Source organism: Arvicanthis niloticus, chromosome 27, assembly GCF_011762505.2.
Source record: "Arvicanthis niloticus isolate mArvNil1 chromosome 27, mArvNil1.pat.X, whole genome shotgun sequence".
NCBI classification, from domain to species: Eukaryota; Metazoa; Chordata; class Mammalia; order Rodentia; family Muridae; genus Arvicanthis; species Arvicanthis niloticus.
In genome coordinates, this window is record NC_133435.1 from 16,303,317 (window position 1) to 16,323,274 (window position 19,958).

The following is a 19,958-nucleotide window of genomic DNA, read 5'->3' on the forward strand; positions in this document are numbered from 1 at the left end:
GGGCAGGTCAACCCTGCTTGCCAGTCATTGCTTCTCTGGAATTTTCACAAATGACTACCACTAGGAGAATATCTAAATCAGTAGGTAGATAAGTCCCAGAATGAGGCAGAACCCCGATTCTAAACTTCTTAGAAGCTATTCATGATGAATCTTAGCCTAGCAGACCACTGACTGGTTTTTCTGGATCTACCTGCCTCCAACTCTATGAACTTGGGTGAGTTCCTCACCACTGGAAATGCTTTAACCTCGGGTTGTGAGATCATGTGAGGCTCTGGCAGAGCAGTGGTCATCACATCTGCATGTGTTTGGTGAACTTGGTCAGTGGGGCTTCTGGCATCCTGTAGGGCTGCTGTGGTTCACAAGAAAGTGGCTCTCAGGGCAAACCAAGTAAGGACTGACAACATTAACAAATGTAGCTAAAGGGGACCTGGTCCTGAGTCCCTATGGCCAAGGACAAGTGGCAGCGTGGCCCTAAGGAAGACTAAAGGAGAAAAGCAGGAGATGCAGGGGACTGAGCAGTGGGCACTATGTGGTCCCAGCCTTTCCCTGGGACAGACTGTATAGTGCTAGTTGCCCCCTGTTGACGGGCTGGATGTGCACATAGAATAGAGAATGAAAGCAGACAGCCCTGACCAAGAAGTCTCGTACTCCAAGATTCCTCAGAACCAGCTGCCTTCTCACGCAGAATTACAACCTCACATACTCAGAAACCTTTGTCAGGAGGCATGGCCCCAGTATCCTTCGAGACATTTACATGCAAGAATTGACCCACCTATATTTAGAGTCTTCTTGTTAGTAGAACCTAAAGAAAAAGTACTAAGGTTTTTTTTTTTTGTTTGTTTTGTTTTGCTTTGTTTTTTTTTGGGGGGGGGGAGGGGGGGTGCTGTCTCCCTCCATTTACAGGCACACAAGCAGATGATTGTGGACACAAGTGTCCACTCCAAGTCTAGCCAGGGACTATCTTAGGTTAGGCTTTGGTAAAAGCAATTTCTTCTATTGGCTTGGTTTTGAATGCTGACACTCACCTATGACCTTATAAAGTTTAAAGACTAAAAGGAATGTATCAACCACTAGCAAGATTCATCTGGATATAAAGCTGTTTGGCCATTTATACCCATTCAAAAGCCAAAGCATGGGTACAATATATCACTCTACATTTCCTCAGTATAAATTATACAAATATATACAGGATACTATAAGAAGGTCAATAGCTTTATTTTTTCATTAAAATACACTATTAAAAAATCAGTCTGAGAGGTTTTGTGTTGTAAACTAGAATAGAATATATACAAAATCTAAGAAGCGCAGAATGGAAGCCCAGCTGCTTAGGGCCTGCCCATCAGAGGGGAGGCCAGGTCTTTGATGGTTTTGGAGTTCAGTTCAGGAATGGTGCTGATCTTCAGGAGCCTGCTGCTGGCATACTTGTTCTTGACAGCCTGCAGAAGGCAGCTGTGGTTAAGGACGCCCCAGGATCTCCCAGCATACCTAGTCTACCCCACAGTGAAAGGGCTGTGACTGCCATCTCCAGATAGTCTGATGATACACAATCCTGGGTCTCTCCCTCATAACACCCTGCACTAGGCTGTCTCCTCCAACCCTGCTGGTCACATTAGCAGTAGGGAAGATACAGTTTCAAAGTCTGAGGAACAGGAGCTCTCAGAGCGGTGAGTGAGGGCTGTCACTGGTAAGTGCTGCCGGGAAGGGCAGCACAAACTAGAAATAAGGGGCTGGGAAGATGAAGAGCACTGGTGGCTCTTCCACAGGACTATAACTTCAGACACTCTTCTGACCTCTACAGGCACCTAGCATGTATGTGATAGGCAAACCACCTATACACTTAAGTTTTTTAAAATGGCAATAAAAGCGTGCAGCTCTCCAAATCCCAGCTACTGTGCTTCCACGGTTCAGTCACACCAGAACTACGAGTCAGTAGGCAGATCATGCAGTGAGGACACAAGTGCTTTGTCCTTTGTCACTGGACCCTTAGGGGTATTCTGATAGTTGTGTCTCACAGGTCCTTCTCCCTTCTCCATGTTTGTCCACTAGGAACCTTTTGAAAGGCTGAGTAATAGCTGCTGACTCTGTGGCCACTAGAGGGGGCCGTCTTCCCAGACCCATGGGAAACAGCCTTCCTGGCTTGCTGGGTGCCCAATCAGGATGCTGATGGAGTGTGTGACATACAAACTAGTGAGCATGCCCTACGCAAGATACTGATGCAAGTGTGGGAAACCATGGGCTGGCTGAGCGCACACTGACCCTAGCTAGCCAAGGTGAACATGAGCGCATCCCATTCCTTAGAGACTCTGCTATGACAGCCATGCTTGCTAAAAGCACACTTGCACACACAGCCCAGAACCTACTGCTTCTCTAGGATCAGGACCCCCGCCCGCACTTACGATGAACTTGGTGAGGTTGTCATTGACTTTCACAACGTTCTTGGCCATGTGCTGCATGACTTCTAGTATTTCGCTCTCCATGTAGCCTGTGTAATACTGCTGCTTTAAATTCTAAAACACAGACAGAAGGAAGACACGAAGGGCCAAGGAATGCTTCCTTCCCTTCCAGAGAATCTCTCGTGTCAGAGTTGTCAGGGAGCTGGGCTGGTGGTGCAGGCCTATATCCCAGCCACTGGTTAAGGCCAAACAGGGCATCTTAGAGAAACCCTGTATCAAAGTAATAACAGACAGCTGGAGATAACAGCTGTGACAGAGCACAGGCCTAGCATGTGTGAGGGCCTGAGTTCAATCTCCAACAAACATATTTAAAAAAAAAAAAAAAAAAAAAAAAAGCAGTGGAAAAATTCTTACCTTGTAAAAACCCAGTCCTGCCTAACCACTTCTCCAAAACATATAGTATGGCTGTCCCGAGACAGGCCTAGCGCAGGGCAGTAAGAGACTCTCACTCACACACACACACACACACACTCTCTCTCTCTCTCACACACTCTCTCTCTCTCTCTCTCTCTCTCTCTCTCTCTCTCTCTCTCTCTCTCAACAACCCTCTTCTCAGAGTGAAACCTGCCTCACAGACAGATTGATGGGGTCTAGCCATACACACGGCAAATTCAGAGTAGAGAAGTGTAGCCTGAGGGGATAGCTCAGTAAAAGTATGTGCCTTGCAAGCAGAGGGACCTGAGTTCATATCACAAGGGCTCCCAGTGCAGCCTTCTTTCTCCCACTCACCCATTTTCCTTGGCCCAGCACCTTCTGAGACAGGCAGGAAGCGGCAGCTGCCACCTGAGAAGGATGGTAGTGTACCATGTCGTAGTCAACGAGTGTCAGCTCCATCAGATACTTGGCTAACGTGTGTTGTTCAACATCCACCTAGGAGAACGCAGCACACTGAGTGTTTTGAACTTGACCCACTTAACTCCCACCTGTCTCAAGAACCCAGTAAATTAAGTATCAACCCTCTCTAAAGCAGCTTTCTCTTAGAGCAGAGGGGCTCAACCTTCCTAATGCTGTGACACTTTAATACAGCTCCTCATGTTGTGGTGACCCCAACCAGGACAGTAGTTTTTTGCTACTTCATAACTCTTACTTCACTACTGTTATGAATTGTAAATATCTGATATGCAGGATATCTAATATGCAACCCCTGTGAAAGGGTTGTTTGACCCCTAAAGGGGTTGTAACCCACAGGTTGAAAACCACTATCTTATAGTTTGGGCTGAGACAGCACAATCAACTTTTCCACAGAGATGGTGGCACTCACCTCCCCGGCTTTTGAGGCTCGCCTTAAGAAGTGAAGTGGCAAAGGCCGGCCCAACTCAAATTTCAACTCCTTCAAAATCAGAGTCTCCATTTCTCTGATTTGGGAACTGGTGTAAGCATTATCTGTGATATAAACAAAGTCTTCGATATTTGGAGAAAACATCTCCTCATATTTGGAAGCCAAGAGCAGAGCTGTGATCCCGACCAGCTGCAGCTTCTTCCTGCAGACTGGCTGAGCCTGATGAGAAACAAACGCATCAGTCACCACTGACTCAGATCCAACCGAGGCTCGGGGTGGACGGCGTGAAGAAGCCAGGCTCTTGCAGGACACAGGAGATCTGAGCTTGGCAGTAAGGGCCACCACAGAGCACACCCTGTCACTGCAGTAACCATGCTGGGCACACTGATAAGATTCCAACACACTATATCATTGGGTCCTCCCCCAAATCCTGAAAAGGTCATTTATACAACAGATGACCTGACCCTAGAGCTTTAGGTAGTGGTCCCAAGTATTCACAGTGGTCTTGACCTGTACTCAGTGTGGTCTGTACACAGATCACTGCAAAAATGAGAACTAAAGGGCAGCCCGTCAACTACCTTGAAGAACATCAGTTAAAACAAAGAGAACACACTCATCAATGCTCCAGAGTTGGGGGTGTACTACAGTGTTCAAGTGTGTGTTTGAAACTCCTAAACCGGGGCTGCTGAGACTGCTCAGGAGCACAGGCTTGGCCCTGAGCTCAAGCTCTGGAATCACACGGTAGAGGGAGGGAACCAACTCTCAAAAGCAGTCCTCTTGCCTCCACAGGTGATGCACACGCACTAAGTAAATAGACATTTCTAAAAACGAGGTGAGGAGCAAAGAGAACCCCAGTGGCTAACGGTGCCTGCTGCCAAGCCTGGTGGCCTGAGGTCAGTCCCTGAAACGTACATGACAGAGGTTGAGAACCAACCCCCATGCTGTCTTCTTACCTCTGCCTGTGTACTGTGGTACACCCATGGCCCAAACATACACAAATAAAGCATGGGTTGTTTCAAGTTTTTTTTAACTGGGACTTTGCTCTTCTTGCTTCTGCTTTCATTACTGGAAATCTACACAAAATATTATTTCATTTTCCTGCTCAGTGCATGTACTGAAAATCATACAATCTATTAGTTAAGTATCTGGAAGTATCTCACAGCCATTAATGTAAGTGACAACTGTCACCATACTGTACTTGACCTAACCCTATTTCATTTAGCCCTGGCTGTCTCCTGTGGCATCGGAGGGCTAGGGGCGGAGCTCAGTGCTAGAGCTGCTTGCTCCACAGGCTCAGAGCTGTGGGGCTCTAGCGCCAGCAGGAAGTAAGAGAATGCATCTGATGCCTCTGTACCCACTCACAGCTTGTGCATTCACTGCTGATAAATAGTTCAGAGGTGCCGGGCAGTGGTGGCTCACGCCTTTAATCCCAGCACTTGGGAGGCAGAGGCAGGCAGATTTCTGAGTTCAAGGCCAGCCTGGTCTACAGAGTGAGTTCCAGGACAGCCAGGGCTACACAGAGAAACCCTGTCTCAAAAAAACAAAAAAAAGTTCAGAGGGGCCACTTCCTACATTCCTCCTCCTGTCCCCTGGATTCTCAGTCTGTCCTACACATGGGTCCCTGCTCTGTTTCTGGAAGAAGTTGGCCCCCTTTCATCTCTATGGTGATTTCGTTGCCACTCTGAGTAGTAGCCAAGATTCTCTCATTCAGCTCAGTCTAGGATAAGGGAATGGTGACACTGAAGAGCATCAGACATTGAAGATGGTGTAGGCAGGGCTATAGCACCAACAACTTGGGCTGACTTCTGTGCCGTGCAATGGTATATTTCCCCTAATAAGTGACTGCAGCTATGCAGGTATTCATTGAACACTCATTCATAAACCAAAACCTCTAAACCCAAAATGCTCCAAAATCCAAAATGTTTTGAATATTAACATGATACCCCCGTGTGGAAAATTCAATACCTGTCCTTATGTGACAAGCTGTAGTCAAAGCATACTCAAATTAGTGCATAAAACTATCTTTAGGCTGGTAGTATAAGATATATATGCATGACCTCACAAGTAACCTCAGGATTAGATGCAGAGTCTATCTCCAAGATACTTCCACTATGTGCAAATCAAATCAAATAAAAAAAAAAAGAAAACTTCTGATCTCAAGCACTTCGGGAAAGGACACAGCACATGTGTGTCCCAGAGCCTTTGCTCCTGGGCTAACAGAAGTGCTCAGAGTTGGTCGGTGACATCAGAGGTCTGATACCTTTGTCCTGCTTCCCACTGTAGCAATGAAGATTCTCTGGCATCTCAGCTTGGCTGCCAGTCTTTTCCTTCAGAGGAGCCCCAGCTCAGCTTTCCATTGAGAAGCATCAAGGCCGTGTTCCAGGGCTGCTAGCACCTCACCCCTGCAGCTGCACTCACCTGTAGGAACCGGTCCATTATGGCAATGCACATGTACAGAGTTTCCTGCAGAAGCCTAAACTTGGAATGGACTTGGACCAGCCAGTCCACCAGGATGGCACGCATACGTCCATTTATATCTCTTCCTTCTAAGAAGTGTGGATTGATGGACTGCAAAGCCTGTTGGTGGAATTCAAAAGTTTAACAAGTTGGCATCTTTCCCCCCACCTACATCCCTGCTAAAGTCCACACAGTAGATATTGCTTGTGCAACCCAAACATAAAGGCCCAGCCACCTCAAGCTGCCTGAGATACTGATAGATGTCCTTCACGTAGTCACTGCAGAGCTGAGGGTTCTCCCCGTCCTCATTATCTATGTCCTCAATCTTGCAGAGCAAAGCATCAGAGAAAGCTTGGCAGAGGCTCTCTTCCTTCATGGAGACATCCTCGGGGGCAGGAGGAGGATCCTGTACCAATAAGGAAGACTTGAATTACCGCACCACTGGAGAGCCTATTCCTGGCATCCTACCCAGTGTTTATATGATATATGGCTTATTTTCTGTCTCCTGGTAAGCTTCTGTGTATTTAGTCAGCTAGCTTTGTTCACACTTATATTAGCTCTCACACAGTAGGTATTCAACAATGAATGTGAGTAGCCACTGAGGCCACAGAACACTGGAATTGGCAGCTCCCTGGCTGCAACCTCTCCTACAATCATGTTGGATGCATTCCACTACTTCCTTCTGAATTAAGGTCCTGGCAAGCAGGAGGCAGAAGGGCATATTCCAGTCTGAGAACAAAGCAGGAGGATGCAAAGACTCAGCAAGGACATGGCACTGTAATTCGTGCACTCAGCTGACAGGGTGGTTATTTATAAAACTCACACAAATTAAAAAGTTGTGCAGCTCAAATAAATATTTCATAGTGAAGTATAAATAAACCATTATTTCACAATCCTAAGAGGATTTCTCGATCATACAGAACACATATTAAGGGAATAGAACACAAAGCCAGGTCACAGCCTATGCAGTCAGTAGGTTTAAAAGCCTGCAGTCTCAGCACTGGGGAGGCTGAGGTAGAAGGACAGCTATGACCTAGAGTCCAGCCTGAGGTGTAGAGTTCTAGGTTAACCTGGGCTAGAGTGAGAACATGATTTAGAAATAACAAAAAAATAAAATAAAACCACAAGGGTAATTTTAATTAAGTTGAAGATTAAAACTTTCTAGTCTTATGGTAGAAATGAGGGGTGGCGAGTGAGGGAGAGGCTGTACAAACATGCGCTGCCTCTTAAAGGGATACACCACAGAAGGTCCAGACCAACAAAGGCTAAACAGGTACCTGCCATTTACTCAGAATTTACAAACTCGGGGAACTAGAATGAACGAGATGCCGTGTCCTGCGGGAAAGCAAGCTCTGTCGCTGTTTGCACGCTGCCCATGGTGCTCTCTGTGCAGTGTCGATGGCAGAGGTTAACTAAGTGAGCCTGGTGAGGTGCCATGAGGATCAGTGCTCAGGTCAGCCCGGGCACATAGTAAGTTCAAGGCCAGCCTACGCTACACAGTAGGAGCCTGTCTCAAAACTGTAGTGGTAACCATGTAATAAGAGGACGACAGGGCTGCGTCCCCTCACTCCTGTGATCTGGAGGCTGAGAGTACAGAGGGATGGCAGGATGGGAGCTGTCAGGTGTGCTGTGGTACAGCAGGGCAACAATGAAGGGCAGCCACGCTGCTAGCCAAGGCCACGCCACACAGGAAAGCTTCTCCACTTCAGTTGAGCACTAACAATGCCTAAAACTAACTTGGCTCCAAGAGCTAAAGCCACTTGCTTTTCTAGATTCCTGCCCTCCCAGCACCAACCCAGCACGACCTGACTCCCTACTGACCCAGCACTTTAGCAATGGCCAACTGCAAGCAAAAAGGAAGAATCCCAGCCCCTTTCTCCCCTGCAGCTACACCAGCCTGGAAGCTGAAGGGTTCTGCTTCTCACCACAGAGACCCCGCCACAGGCCCTTTCCTGAATACAGCTTGTGCTCTCCCTGAGTCACTGTCCCTTTGTCTTTCGTTCTTAGCAACCTCACAACATGCTGTACATCTTTCCAAAGCTAAAAGGAAAGAGATAAATGTTTAACCTTCATTTGCACGTTATACTGAATGAGTGTGTATTTCAAAAGGTCACATGGCTCCTTTGCAGTGTCATATTTATTTATCAGTTAAAAAATAAAAAATATCATAAACACAAAGCTTAAACATCATTAGTTAGGATTACCAACTCAAAGTGTGCCCTTAGGAATGAATTATTAAAAGCGTCTTTAGCCAGGCATGGTGGTGCACACGGGAAGAGGCAGGTGATCTCTGAGTCCTGCACCAGCCTGCTCTACCAAGCAAACTGTAGACAGCTACACAGAGAAAACCTATCTCAAAAACATTGTTTTAAATGATGGTAGTATGCAAATTAAAACCCTCACACTAGACTAAGGAAGAAGTCTATTGGTTGTCAGGGACAACTGAAAAGTCCAATCAGAAGCTGAGGATGTGGAGGGCTGGGTGGGGTAAGTAAGGCCGCTGAGCTCTAGACAGCAGAGTGTAGAAGGTGCAGGCAGTGAGCTCAGGCTGTGACAGTGGCTCCCGTGCTGACGTGTTCTGCAGTGTCTGCTGTGTAGTACCAGGCTGTCCTGGCTAGACCGCCATGCTCAGCAATTCACAATACTTAGGGTGGAAAAGTGGAGCAGGAGAGGCTCCAGGAAGAATTGTTCTGACTCCCTGCAGATGAACTTGTCACAGGGAACAAGCATTTGGTCAGAGTACGGGGCTGCTCAAGCTGTTATGTTATTAGCTGTAGGAACACAGCCCTTGATACCCAGAGGCAGCAACAAGGAGGCTCAGCTGTGTGCTCATCTGTTTCCTGGTTTATGGTTGTTTCTTGAGATTTTACTCCTTTTATTTCAAAAACTGAGAACATTGTGCTTAATTATTCTTTCACTTGTAGCTAGCTCCCACCCCCGCCCCCGCCATACACACACACACACACACACACACACACACACACACACACAAATCTCTTGAGACAGGATCTTATCCAGCCCAGGTTGACCTTGAATTGAACTGATCCTCCATCCCTACTCTCTCAGTTTGGGGATATATGCTACTACACGCTGTTTCTGTAATGCTGTGGATAGAGTGAACTTCCCCACCAGACCCCTAGCCTCCTGGTCTACAGTGCAGATCAAATGCCCTTCTTCCCTCAAACTACTCAGTACTCAGTGTTCACCAAGGCTTCATAACTTATTTCCCCCCAAAATGCTGTATATATAACTATTGTGAATGCCTGAATTAAGTCTCAGCTGTCTTGTCTACAGAGACTTGCACAGCTCTGTATTGTTTGCACAGCTAGAATCCTGAGAATATCTGTCTCCACAGACATATGGATGGACAGCTTTCTAGGGAAGTTCCTAGAACTCCTATGATCCACTGGTGTGTGCATAATTACAGGGACTGTCTGTACAATGACAACAGAGACTGCAAATAGGGCAAGCAACAACGGTCAGTGCTAGGCAGAAAGGGGGCACTCCTCCCAGAGTGGGGCTCTTCTAACTACACCGAAGACTCGATGGTCCTCATGCTACAGTGATTCTGAAATCACTCACTGTGTCTGAGCCGGAGTAACTAACTGCACCTTAATCCCTGGTAACCTTGGAAGTTACAACATCCAGTACATATAGGTGATACTTTAATGATTGCTTTTTTAGTTATGTGTATGTGTGGGGAGGGAGGGGGGAGGATCCGCACATCAGTGCAGGCACCCACAAAGGCCAGAAGAGGGCACTGCTGATTCCCTGAAAGCTGGAGTTATGTGAGTCACCAAACAGGAATACTGGGAACCAACCAAACTCCAGGCCTCTGTAAGTGCAGCATACTCTTGACCACCCAGTCATCTCTCCAGCCCCTAGGTGATTTTTACATGGACTAAGCTCTTAGCCCCATGTTTTGTGGTCTCCATTTTGTTAGAAAATAGAGAAAAAGAAGTCAACCATGGAATAGAGGAGACTAGACAGAGGGGAGCATTAAGGCAACAAGAAGAAAGATTTCTGTTTCTTCTTTTATAACACTCTCACTTCTCAATGTTAAGGATTGAACCCTGCGCCGGGCGGTGGTGGCGCACGCCTTTGATCCCAGCACTTGGGAGGCAGAGGCAGGCGGATTTCTGAGTTCAAGGCCAGCCTGGTCTACAGAGTGAGTTCCAGGACAGCCAGGGCTACCCAGAGAAACCCTGTCTCAAGACAAACAAACAAACAAACAAAAAAAAGGATTGAACCCTGGGCCTCTCACATGCTAAGCAGTTTCTACAGTTGAGCTACTGCCCATCTTGATGGATGGATAGATGCCTTTTTTCTTTGATTGTTTTATGTGATAGTCTGGGGAGGGGGGGAAGCCACAAATCTTGGCCTTGAACTCCTTATGTAGCCAAGGATGACCTTGTAGTTTGGTACTCCTGGTAGGATTTCAGATGGGTATCGCCATGACTAATTGATGCAGTGTTGGGCACTGAAGCTAGGGCTTCACGTATGTCAGGCAAACCCTCTACTAACTTGAGCTACATCCCTTGCCTCAGAAGCCTGAATATCTTCTGAGACAGGGTTTCTCTGTGTAGCCCTGGCTGTCTGGAACTCACTCAGCAGAGCAGGATAACACCAAACTCAGAGATCCACCTGACTCCGCCTCCCAAGTGCTGGGATTAAAGATGTGCAGTACTACCGCCCAGCAAGCCTGAAATTTTTAAATGAAAGTCAATATTTAAAAATAAAATTACGATTAATAGTTTATGCAGCCATTTAAGAGCAAATCTGACTTTACACAGTATATAAGTGCAATGACCTGATTTTGTTACTTAATGTTCCAAATATTTTGACATCTTTAAATGCTATACTAACTCATATTTATGAGTGTACAATATCTCACTAAATGTATTGAATGGATCTCCCATTTCAGATTATTTCTGTCACATATGAAATATTCATTGGTCAGGCATGATGATGACACATGCCTATAATTCCAGCAGTCGGGAAGCTGAGGCAGGGAAACTGCTCTAAGTTTGAGGTCAGCCTGAGCTACAGTGCAAGACCCTCAAACGGTGTGGGGGGGAGCGAGGAGAATGGCCCAGTGAGATGGGTCAGTGAATAAGACACTTGCTGCCACCACCTAAACCCTGGACTCACATGGAGAATGGAGAAAGGAGAAAAACAACTCTGGAAAGCTGTCCTCTTGACCTCCAAATATGTACAGAGAGAGAGAGCAAGGGAAGAAAGAAAGAGAAAGAGAGAGACAGAGATGGGGGATACTTATTATTATATGTTGGCACCCAGAAGTATCTATCTCATAGTAATTATGTATGAGAGCATGAATACACTTGAACCTAAGGGAAATGGGTATGCCACCAAGTCCCTTAGCTGAGCTACTCAGTCACAGAGACCACCATTAATATAGAATTGAGGCATCACCAAGGTGGGGGGCTGGGGAGATGACTCAGTGGTTAAGAGCACTGGTTGCTCTTGCAGACGATCCAGGTTGGTTCCTAGTATCCATGTGTCAGCTTGCAACCATCTGTAGCTTCAGTTACAGAGGATCTGATACCTTTATTTTCCCCCATTAGCGTACCAGACTCAAACATGGTACCCAGACATATATGCAGGCAAAATTTCCATACACATAAAATTAAAATGCAAGGGTTTAAATGCATGCTGTAAGTTCAGGGCCTCCTACCTTTGGAGCCAGTGTCTCCATCTGCACTGGTTTCACAGAAGCTGTAGGTTTCGGCTGTTTGTTGACATTTGTTGCTTTGGTGGGATGAACTAGTACTTTGGTGTTCTGAGGTTTCTATAAGGAAGAAGAAGAATGAGTAGGGCAGGATGACCAGTGTGGACCTTGCACAGTGTGGCCCACCGCACACGTCACCCTGCCCTGGTTACCTTAGTCACTTGAGCGGTTCTGGTTCTAACTTTATTTCCAATTTCTTCTAAAACTGCCCGCCGGATAGTCACATGGCTCTTAGCTTTAGGATTAACTCCTGTGTCAAAATTCTTCAAATCACTGGACACCTTAAAACAAAACAAACAAAAAACCACAACCGACAACAAACAAATAAACAAACAAACAAACAAAAAACCATTAAATACAGAGAAAATGAAAAATACCTACCTACATAATATCAAGTACTCAAATTCAGAACTATCCTGGGAAAGGTAAATATGCTGAAATCTATTTTAAAAGGGGGAAGATGGGACTGGAGAAGGCTCTCAACAGTTAAGAGCATTGGCTTCTCCTGCTGTAGACTGGGTTCCATTCCCAGTATCCACACAGCAGCTTACAAATGTCTGTAGCTCCAGTTCTAGGGGATCTGACATACTCTTCTGGCCCACGAACGTACTGCACACACATGATGTACTTCATTTATGCACTTCAAATAAAAACTTAATTTGTTTTGTTTTATTGAGGCAGGGTTTCTCTGTAGCTCTGGCTGTACTGAAACTCGCTCTGTAGACAAGGCTGGCCTCAAACTTACAGAGTTAGGTTTTGGTTTTTGTCTTTAAATTTAATTATTTTTTAAGGGAAAAGGTACATTTTAGGAAATCGAAAAATGCCATTTGAAATATCACTCAATTAGACAACCACCTACCTGCCTTACCTCTAAAACAAAGATCTTTTTACCGATCCGATAAATTGTTTTACATATCCAAGCAGTTTTTAAGAGACACCAAAGTCTCCCACCTAAATGATTACTTCTTATAAGTAACCTGTGTCTGTTGTTAAGTGATGCTTTTAGTCACTTAGCAACTTCCACTCACACAGTAGATCTGCAATGATAAAGAGCTTTGATACCAATAGTTAATGACAGTCCAGCTGTTTAACTCCACGCTTCAGACTTAACACCAGCTTGCATTATAATGCCAAGCAAAGAGTAAGAAACAGAACCTAGACGGAAGGATCTTCCGAACCACAGCCTTTTATAGCATAGACTCAAATTAAGGATGTTTTCAATGACAATAGGATGGGTAAAATAATTTTACCTCTCAAGTACTGGGAGAGTCAGACTTGTATGAAAAAGAAAAAAAAAGTAGTGTTACTTGATCTTAATTGCCTTTATATGGAATACAGTTAAGAAACAAGACTTGCTACTCACACTGCCAAGTTTGCAGTGTGGTACAGTAACAAATATTTCATGAGGATAAATACTTAACTTCCCGAGAGTTATGGGGTCCCTAATCTTTAAAAACAACAACAACAAAAGACAAAAAACTCCCCAAAGGTTGTTTTTTTTGTCTTGTTTTTGTTGTTTTTGTTTTTGTTTTTTGATGACATGTTAGGATAGACCAGATAAAATTGTACCCCATCTTTTTTCTTTCTTTCTTTCTTTTTTTTCGAGACAGGGTTTCTCTGTGTAGCCCTGGCTGTCCTGGAGCACACTCTGTAGACCAGGCTGGCCTCCAACTCAGAAATCCACCTGCCTCTGCCTCCCAAGTGCTGGGATCAAAGGCATGTGCCACCACTGCCCGATGTACCCCATCTCTATAGAAGACTGTAACTATTAAATAATTTGAAAGAACCAATTAGACAAAAATTACTTGTTAGTGGCAGTTAGATCTACAAGACATGAACCCTGACTCTATGTTCATCATTTGTTTAGGATTCTGATCAGTCTTTATTGCTAGCCCCCCACTGCTAAATTCGAAATGTGTTTAAAAGTTCAATGTCTTCTTTGTTAAAGTCTGGTAATGAAGAGTACCCTTAAATTCACGCGGAAGAGGAATCGGCAGCTTTTAACTAGCCAGGACAATGGCAGCCAGCTGTGTCAGGGCCCACTTATTTTCAACTAAAGTAGACTCAAGTACAATTAACGCCTAAAAGTCAGTAATACTTTCATTCTCAAAAAGATAATTAAATGAATTTGGCCTTTTGCCCCACTGTCTGCAATCCTAGGATCCAAGTTTTGTACATTTCCTATTGTTTTCATTTTGTTTTTTTAACAAATCCACACTTTAATGGACTTGGCCAGGAAGGCAGTATGGAGACGCGAATGGGAAGCTCACACAAAGCAAACTGAAAAATGTGGAAAACAGAGAAATGGTACTGGGCGGCTTCCCGGTTCCTCCCGGTCCCCATCCCAACGCAGCGCAGCCCTGATCCGTGACAGGAATGGAGACCCCAGGACGGTCCTCGCCTGCAGCTTCCCGGCCACCCGGCAGGGCAGGGCACCGTAGCCCCGGCGCACTCACCGTTGGGCGTCGGAGCAGCGCCATGAGGGCCGCCCGGCGAGTGCGGACAAGGTACAGCTACTCCGGTCTGCGACACCGTTGGGAGTCTCCAGGTCTCGCCGCTCCGCGTCCACAGCCCGGTCGGCGATTCAAATACCGCGCTGCTCACGCACCATTGGGTGAACGCACGCAGAGCGCGCGCACCCCATTGGCTAGCCTGGAAGGCCTTGCTGCACGTTGATTGGCTGGCTTGTATTTGCTTGCCATAGCAACCAGCAAAGCCGCGGGGCTTTGATGTTTCCTTGCCTATCGTCTTAATTTTCAAATCCGAGTACCTGAGACTAAACGAAATAACTTTTCTTCCTACTGGTAAAAACTATCTTAATTTGTGGGTGCGGGGGAAGCCCTCACCTAAAAAGTCTTTAGAAGTTTGTTCACGGTTGAAGTGGGCTCTAGAGAACATCCAGGAAATGCTACTTCTGACCTTACTTCCTCTTCCGGAAACGTCCACCTAGGAGTTTGGATTGGAATGGTCTGCCAAATAGATCCATCGTCTCCAGGTCGTTTAGGGATACAAGAAGATAGAGAATGGAACGTGTGCTATATGGTCTTCCTAAAACAGATCCTCAGTAGTCATAAATTCAAACTAGACGTGACTTGTGTTAAGTCCCAGCACAATACAGCCAGACTCAGAAACTATTTGTCAAATGACAGTGTGATGTGCACAAGATTTCAAAAGAAAAGTAAGGAGTATCCCAAGTTGTGAGCGTTGAGAGACGAGACAAAAAGAACAATATTACCCTGGGGAAAAGATGGTAGTGATCAAGACAGAAAAATAATGCTACTTTTTCTGGGGAGCCATTGCTAGTGGTATGATGTATGTGCAAAGCCCTAAAAAGGAGAGATCAAAACAGCACAGAAAATGGTCCAGTGCCAGCAGAACTTGAGATCGGGCTCCATATGAAACTTAACTCGCGTCAGGCTTCTCCATTAGTTTTCATTATTTTAGTTCAAGTCTCATCTACTGGGGAATAACAACTGCTCCCCCTCACCCAAATCTGACATGTCCAATGAGTCTAAAGGAAGAATCGGTGTTGTCCAACACTCCCACATGGAAGAGAGCTGACAGAACTACCCCTCCATCTAAATTACACAGGGATATGGGAAATCAAAGGAACAGAAATAGCTATTTATATTTCATTAATTTCTCTCAAATACTTGCTAAAGGAAAGTTCTGTGGCTGCTGACTCTGGTCCATCATTCTTGCAATCACAGATGTCACAAACAGCTTTCTCTTTCTGGGAAGCTTTGGTTTGGATTGGGGAAAGAAAATGTGCTTGGCAGTTTGTACTATGGCACATGCTTGTAATTCCAGTTACTTGGGAGGCTAAGGCAGGAGGATCCCTTCAGCTCATGATTTCAGCATGTTTGGCAACACAGACCTCATCTCTTAAATGAGGCATTTTAACAAAACTATGGGCTGTACTTTAGGTTACTGTGGTGAATGAACTTTACAAAAGGATCTCATGTTCTAGGCTGGTTTACAACTTTCTACGTAGTTGAGAATGACCTTAAGTTTTTTTCTTAAATACTATTTTTTATTTTTATTTGTTAAGACTTATTTTATGGATATGAACACTGTTTTCAGACAAAAAGAGGGCACTGGATCCCATTACAGATGGTTGTAAGGAATTGAACTCAGGACCACTGGAAGAGACAGGGCTCTTAACCGATGAGACATCTCTCCAGCCCGACCTTGAATTTCTAATCCTCCTGCCTCTACCTCCTGAGTGGGATTACAAGCATGCACTACAACTAGTATACTGCACTGTCAGAAACTGTCAGGGCTTCCTGAGGCCTAGGGACTCTACCATCTGATGTACATGGCAAGCCCCTATGCTGGATTTAAAATGGCCAAATTGTATTGGTTTGGGGCCTTATATCCTGCCTGCTCATCTTAGCTAGCCTCATGGTCTCTACAGTGGCCTGGCAGTTCCAGGATCCCTGACCCACTGTGTAAAGAGCCCTAGCTATCCCATGTTAAATCGATGACAGTGAAAAGACCCAGTGAACCATCAGCTGTTCTCACCATGCAAATGAAAGCATCAGATGTCTAAGTCAGGCATACTGGACAGACTATTCCAGTAGCACTCCCAAGCTGAATGTAGCCACAGGAGGACCACAGTGAAAGACGAGCTAGGTTCCATTAGCAATGCCCAAATCGAGCATCTGTGAGCAAATAAAAGTACTTGAAACCAAGTTTTGTGGCGGTTGTCACAAAACACCAACACATTGAGGGCATTTCTGTGACCTACAGTAAGTCTTTTGTTGCTGGTATGTTTTTGTCTTTACATGGGGCTACAATTTGGCTAAAAAACATAGTGGTTGGGACATGTGATTCCTTTTAAAATCTGAATCCTCAAGACTGTCTCACGAAAATAAAATAGTAAAACAAACATATATAAAGCAATACCAATTATAAAACAGGTCAGGGACTTATGTATCTAGACCTCATATGCTAGAGAATTCCTATGGAACTCTCCACTTGAACCCTTTAAAAACGTATGTGTGTGTGTGTGTTGGGGGCAAAGTGGGGAGGGGGAGCTATATACACATAAGTGCAGGTTCCCATAGAAGCCAGAGGTGTCAGATCCTTTTGGAGCTTGGAAACTATCTGATACAGGTGCTAGGATTGAACTCACAAGCTCCCCTCTTAACTGAGTCATCTCTCCACACACATCCCTCATTCTCAACCTCTTGCAGACTCAGGCTCTCTAATGGCATGCAGTCTTGTATGCACCACAGTTTTCCTTCTGGCTTCTCCCCAGTGAGACAGCAGACACTGCCCATCTACTCTTTACTGATCTTCTATAAAGCAGACTGGTAATCAAAGGGACTTCTGCCCTCTTTTTAAGTGTCAGGCAAGGATCTCAGGATCCCTGCAGTTTAGAAATGTCTTAATACCAGGCTTCATGCTAGCTCACAGGTCTACTTTTAAATATATCCACCTTCCATCTGCATGCATACTCTGTAGACGCATGTTGATAATGAAATTAATGTACCATGATATTTACAAATATAAAAGCAAGACTGGACGAATAAGCAACAGAATATGCAAATATCAGGAGGATATCATTTGAACTCCAAAGTGTCCAATGTAAACCATTTTATAAACACTAATTATAAAACACAAAGACAATAGAAATATAAGTTATTTATTAATCAATCCACTTACAAAGCAGGTGGCTTAATGCAAGCTTATTGACATCTTCACATATGATCCATGGGAACATGTCTTCCACATACAGACAGTGTTTTACTGACTGGATGCATTTGCAATCTTGGGCATATTAAGCATATTTAAACAAATAAAATTAGGCTATCCTGTATATGAAAGTATCTTGATAATATGCATCCTGAAGTGGATTAAAACTTCCTCCAAAGGAGAAATGTTAGTATGTTAACTTTCACTCTATATTATGTTGTAAATCTTAACTATAGAAATTAAAATTTTTTAAGTCAGTGATCGACTCTTGGTAATGTCTGAAGTGGGCGTCTATAACCATAGCAACAGTAGCTTGACAATATAATCTGTACCTCACAGTATCTGCAGATTTATTGTTTTCAAGTTTAGAGAGAAATAAAACAAGAGACATGTAGATTCAGCTGACTTTATTTAAACTATAAAAAAAAAATCCCTTAAAAGTGATCCTGGGACCCTTAGAAGTTCTATGAATGCATAGATACCTGCCAATGACTGAATCCTAAATTCTGACTGAATGACTTTATAAAATTAATTTAAGCAGATATCTTAATCGTGCTTAGCAGAAGACCTAACAAAATTCTACATGTCTTTTTCAATTTCCCTATTTTTTTAAATCTGCAAGTATATACAATCCAGCTATCTCAAATTAATATTTAGTGTTCATCAACGCTGTTTCACAGCAGCAAAACCTGGGTTAGGGAATAAAGTTCCAAATGGCAGAGAGAAAGATAAATAGGGTCAGAACAGCAGTCTAAACATACGGCATCAACAGCATCGCTATCTTGCACTGTGCTGGAAGAAAGGATACATCAAGAAAATTCCTATTGATCACTCTGGTCGTGTGAGTACCACCTGCATCTGATTGACATGGGTTACATTCTGTTCCCAGTATTAAGGGCGGTACTTAACTCAGAACCCCATATTGTAAATATACAGCAGCCATTTTGTCCTAATTTAATTAAGGAATGTCTTAATACACAATATTATCATTTCTAGAGGATCTTTATACATTAAACTAAAGTACATGATTAAATTAAAAGTTAGTAATGGATAAAAAAAATTCATAATTTTCAAGGTACTATGTAAAAAAAAAAAAAACAAAAAACAAAAAACAAAAACAAAAAACAAAAGACCACAAAATACTACTTACTAAAGCAGCTAATCTTGCCTGCAAGTTTAGGGTCACAAGCCCATAATATGTGCAAAGAAATGCAATACAAGGAATCATGCAAAAATACAGTAAAATGATACAGGAAGTAATGTCAAATCTAGAAAAAAACCCACAAAAGCTTTTATAAATACATCAAAATCAACTGTGTACATAAGTTGTAGGTCTAGCGGTAGCTGTACCATGTAGCAGAGTCAGCACTCCGAGTTCAAGGCTTCCAGATCTGCGCATGTAAGTCATGCCATCTTTGGTTGACTGCAGTACCAGGAAGGATGGGAATGAGAGGGACAGCAAGAGTTCTGAAACACAATGTCAACTTTCACTTGGCAATTGGGCCTCGATGTCCACTCTGCATATGGGGCACTTCTTATTGGTGATCAGCCACTGATCAACACACACTTGGTGGAAAAGGTGCATACACGGAAGGCGTCTATCGTTGGAAGAAAACAAAAAGCAAAATTTAATTTCATGATAATTCTATGGCGTATTGATTTGCAAGTAAATGTTACACCTAGTAATTTAATAGTGTTATGGAGTTACTAAGCATCTTTCTGTTACAAAGACTAGGGCTGGCAGGATGGCTCAGTAGACAAAGTAACTGTTGTGCAAGCCTGACAGCCTGACAACCTGACCCACAGGAACAACAGCATGCAATGGCATGCCACGTTTGCAGTCTAGGATGCCCCCTATAAGGATATGGGAAGGAGACAAATTCCCTTGAGGCTAGAAAACTAGCTAGCCTGGTGCATACAATAGTGAACAAAAATAGAGACCCTGTTTCAAAGGAGGCAGAAGGTAGGAATCAAGGTTGTCCTCTGACCTCAACATGTGTACTGTGGTACTTACATGCATGCACACACCTTCTCCAAGAAGAATTACTTATTAAAAAACTGGCATTTTGGACAATATAATGTATCAGTTACCAAGATAAATAACTGGCATGTCTATGGAAGCAAACTATATAAAACTTCTGAGAAGTATCAGGTCAAGCAGCAGTGGCAATTACTGTAGTTTTGTCTGGTACATGAGTGGCCAATGTGCTGGAGATGGAAACACCCTGTTGTATGATGCTGCAAACACTTTTAGCTATCAAATCATGATGATGCTTATGAAGACTCTTTGAAATACATAGTTATTTACTTGCCTTTGCTG

General features: G+C 44.1%; 2 protein-coding genes across 15 annotated transcripts in view; both read right to left on the reverse strand.

Annotated features, from left to right (window-relative positions):
• Nucleotides 1-1,191: 1,191 nt before the first annotated feature.
• Nucleotides 1,192-14,558, reverse strand: Ccnb2 (cyclin B2). The gene is made up of 9 exons (XM_076926188.1): nt 14,395-14,558; nt 12,091-12,219; nt 11,885-11,998; nt 6,425-6,595; nt 6,151-6,309; nt 3,715-3,951; nt 3,183-3,323; nt 2,397-2,507; nt 1,192-1,436 (listed from the first exon to the last, which is right to left on the reverse strand). The coding sequence occupies exons 1-9, from the start codon at nt 14,416-14,418 to the stop codon at nt 1,326-1,328; spliced, it is 1,197 nt and encodes a 398-aa protein (XP_076782303.1). The 5' UTR covers nt 14,419-14,558; the 3' UTR covers nt 1,192-1,325.
• A 3,009-nt stretch (nt 14,559-17,567) lies between these two features.
• The window catches only part of Rnf111 (ring finger protein 111), a 66,307-nt gene continuing 63,916 nt past the window's right edge, over nt 17,568-19,958 (reverse strand). For 9 of the 14 annotated variants that reach the window (XM_076926195.1, XM_076926196.1, XM_076926190.1 and 6 more), the window contains one exon: nt 19,078-19,236. In XM_076926195.1, the coding sequence (XP_076782310.1) occupies nt 19,119-19,236 (118 nt within the window). In that variant the 3' untranslated portion in view covers nt 19,078-19,118. Of the gene's footprint in view, nt 19,237-19,958 lie in introns of all 14 variants that reach the window. The other 5 variants (XM_076926201.1, XM_076926199.1, XM_076926202.1 and 2 more) reach the window with 2 other exon arrangements.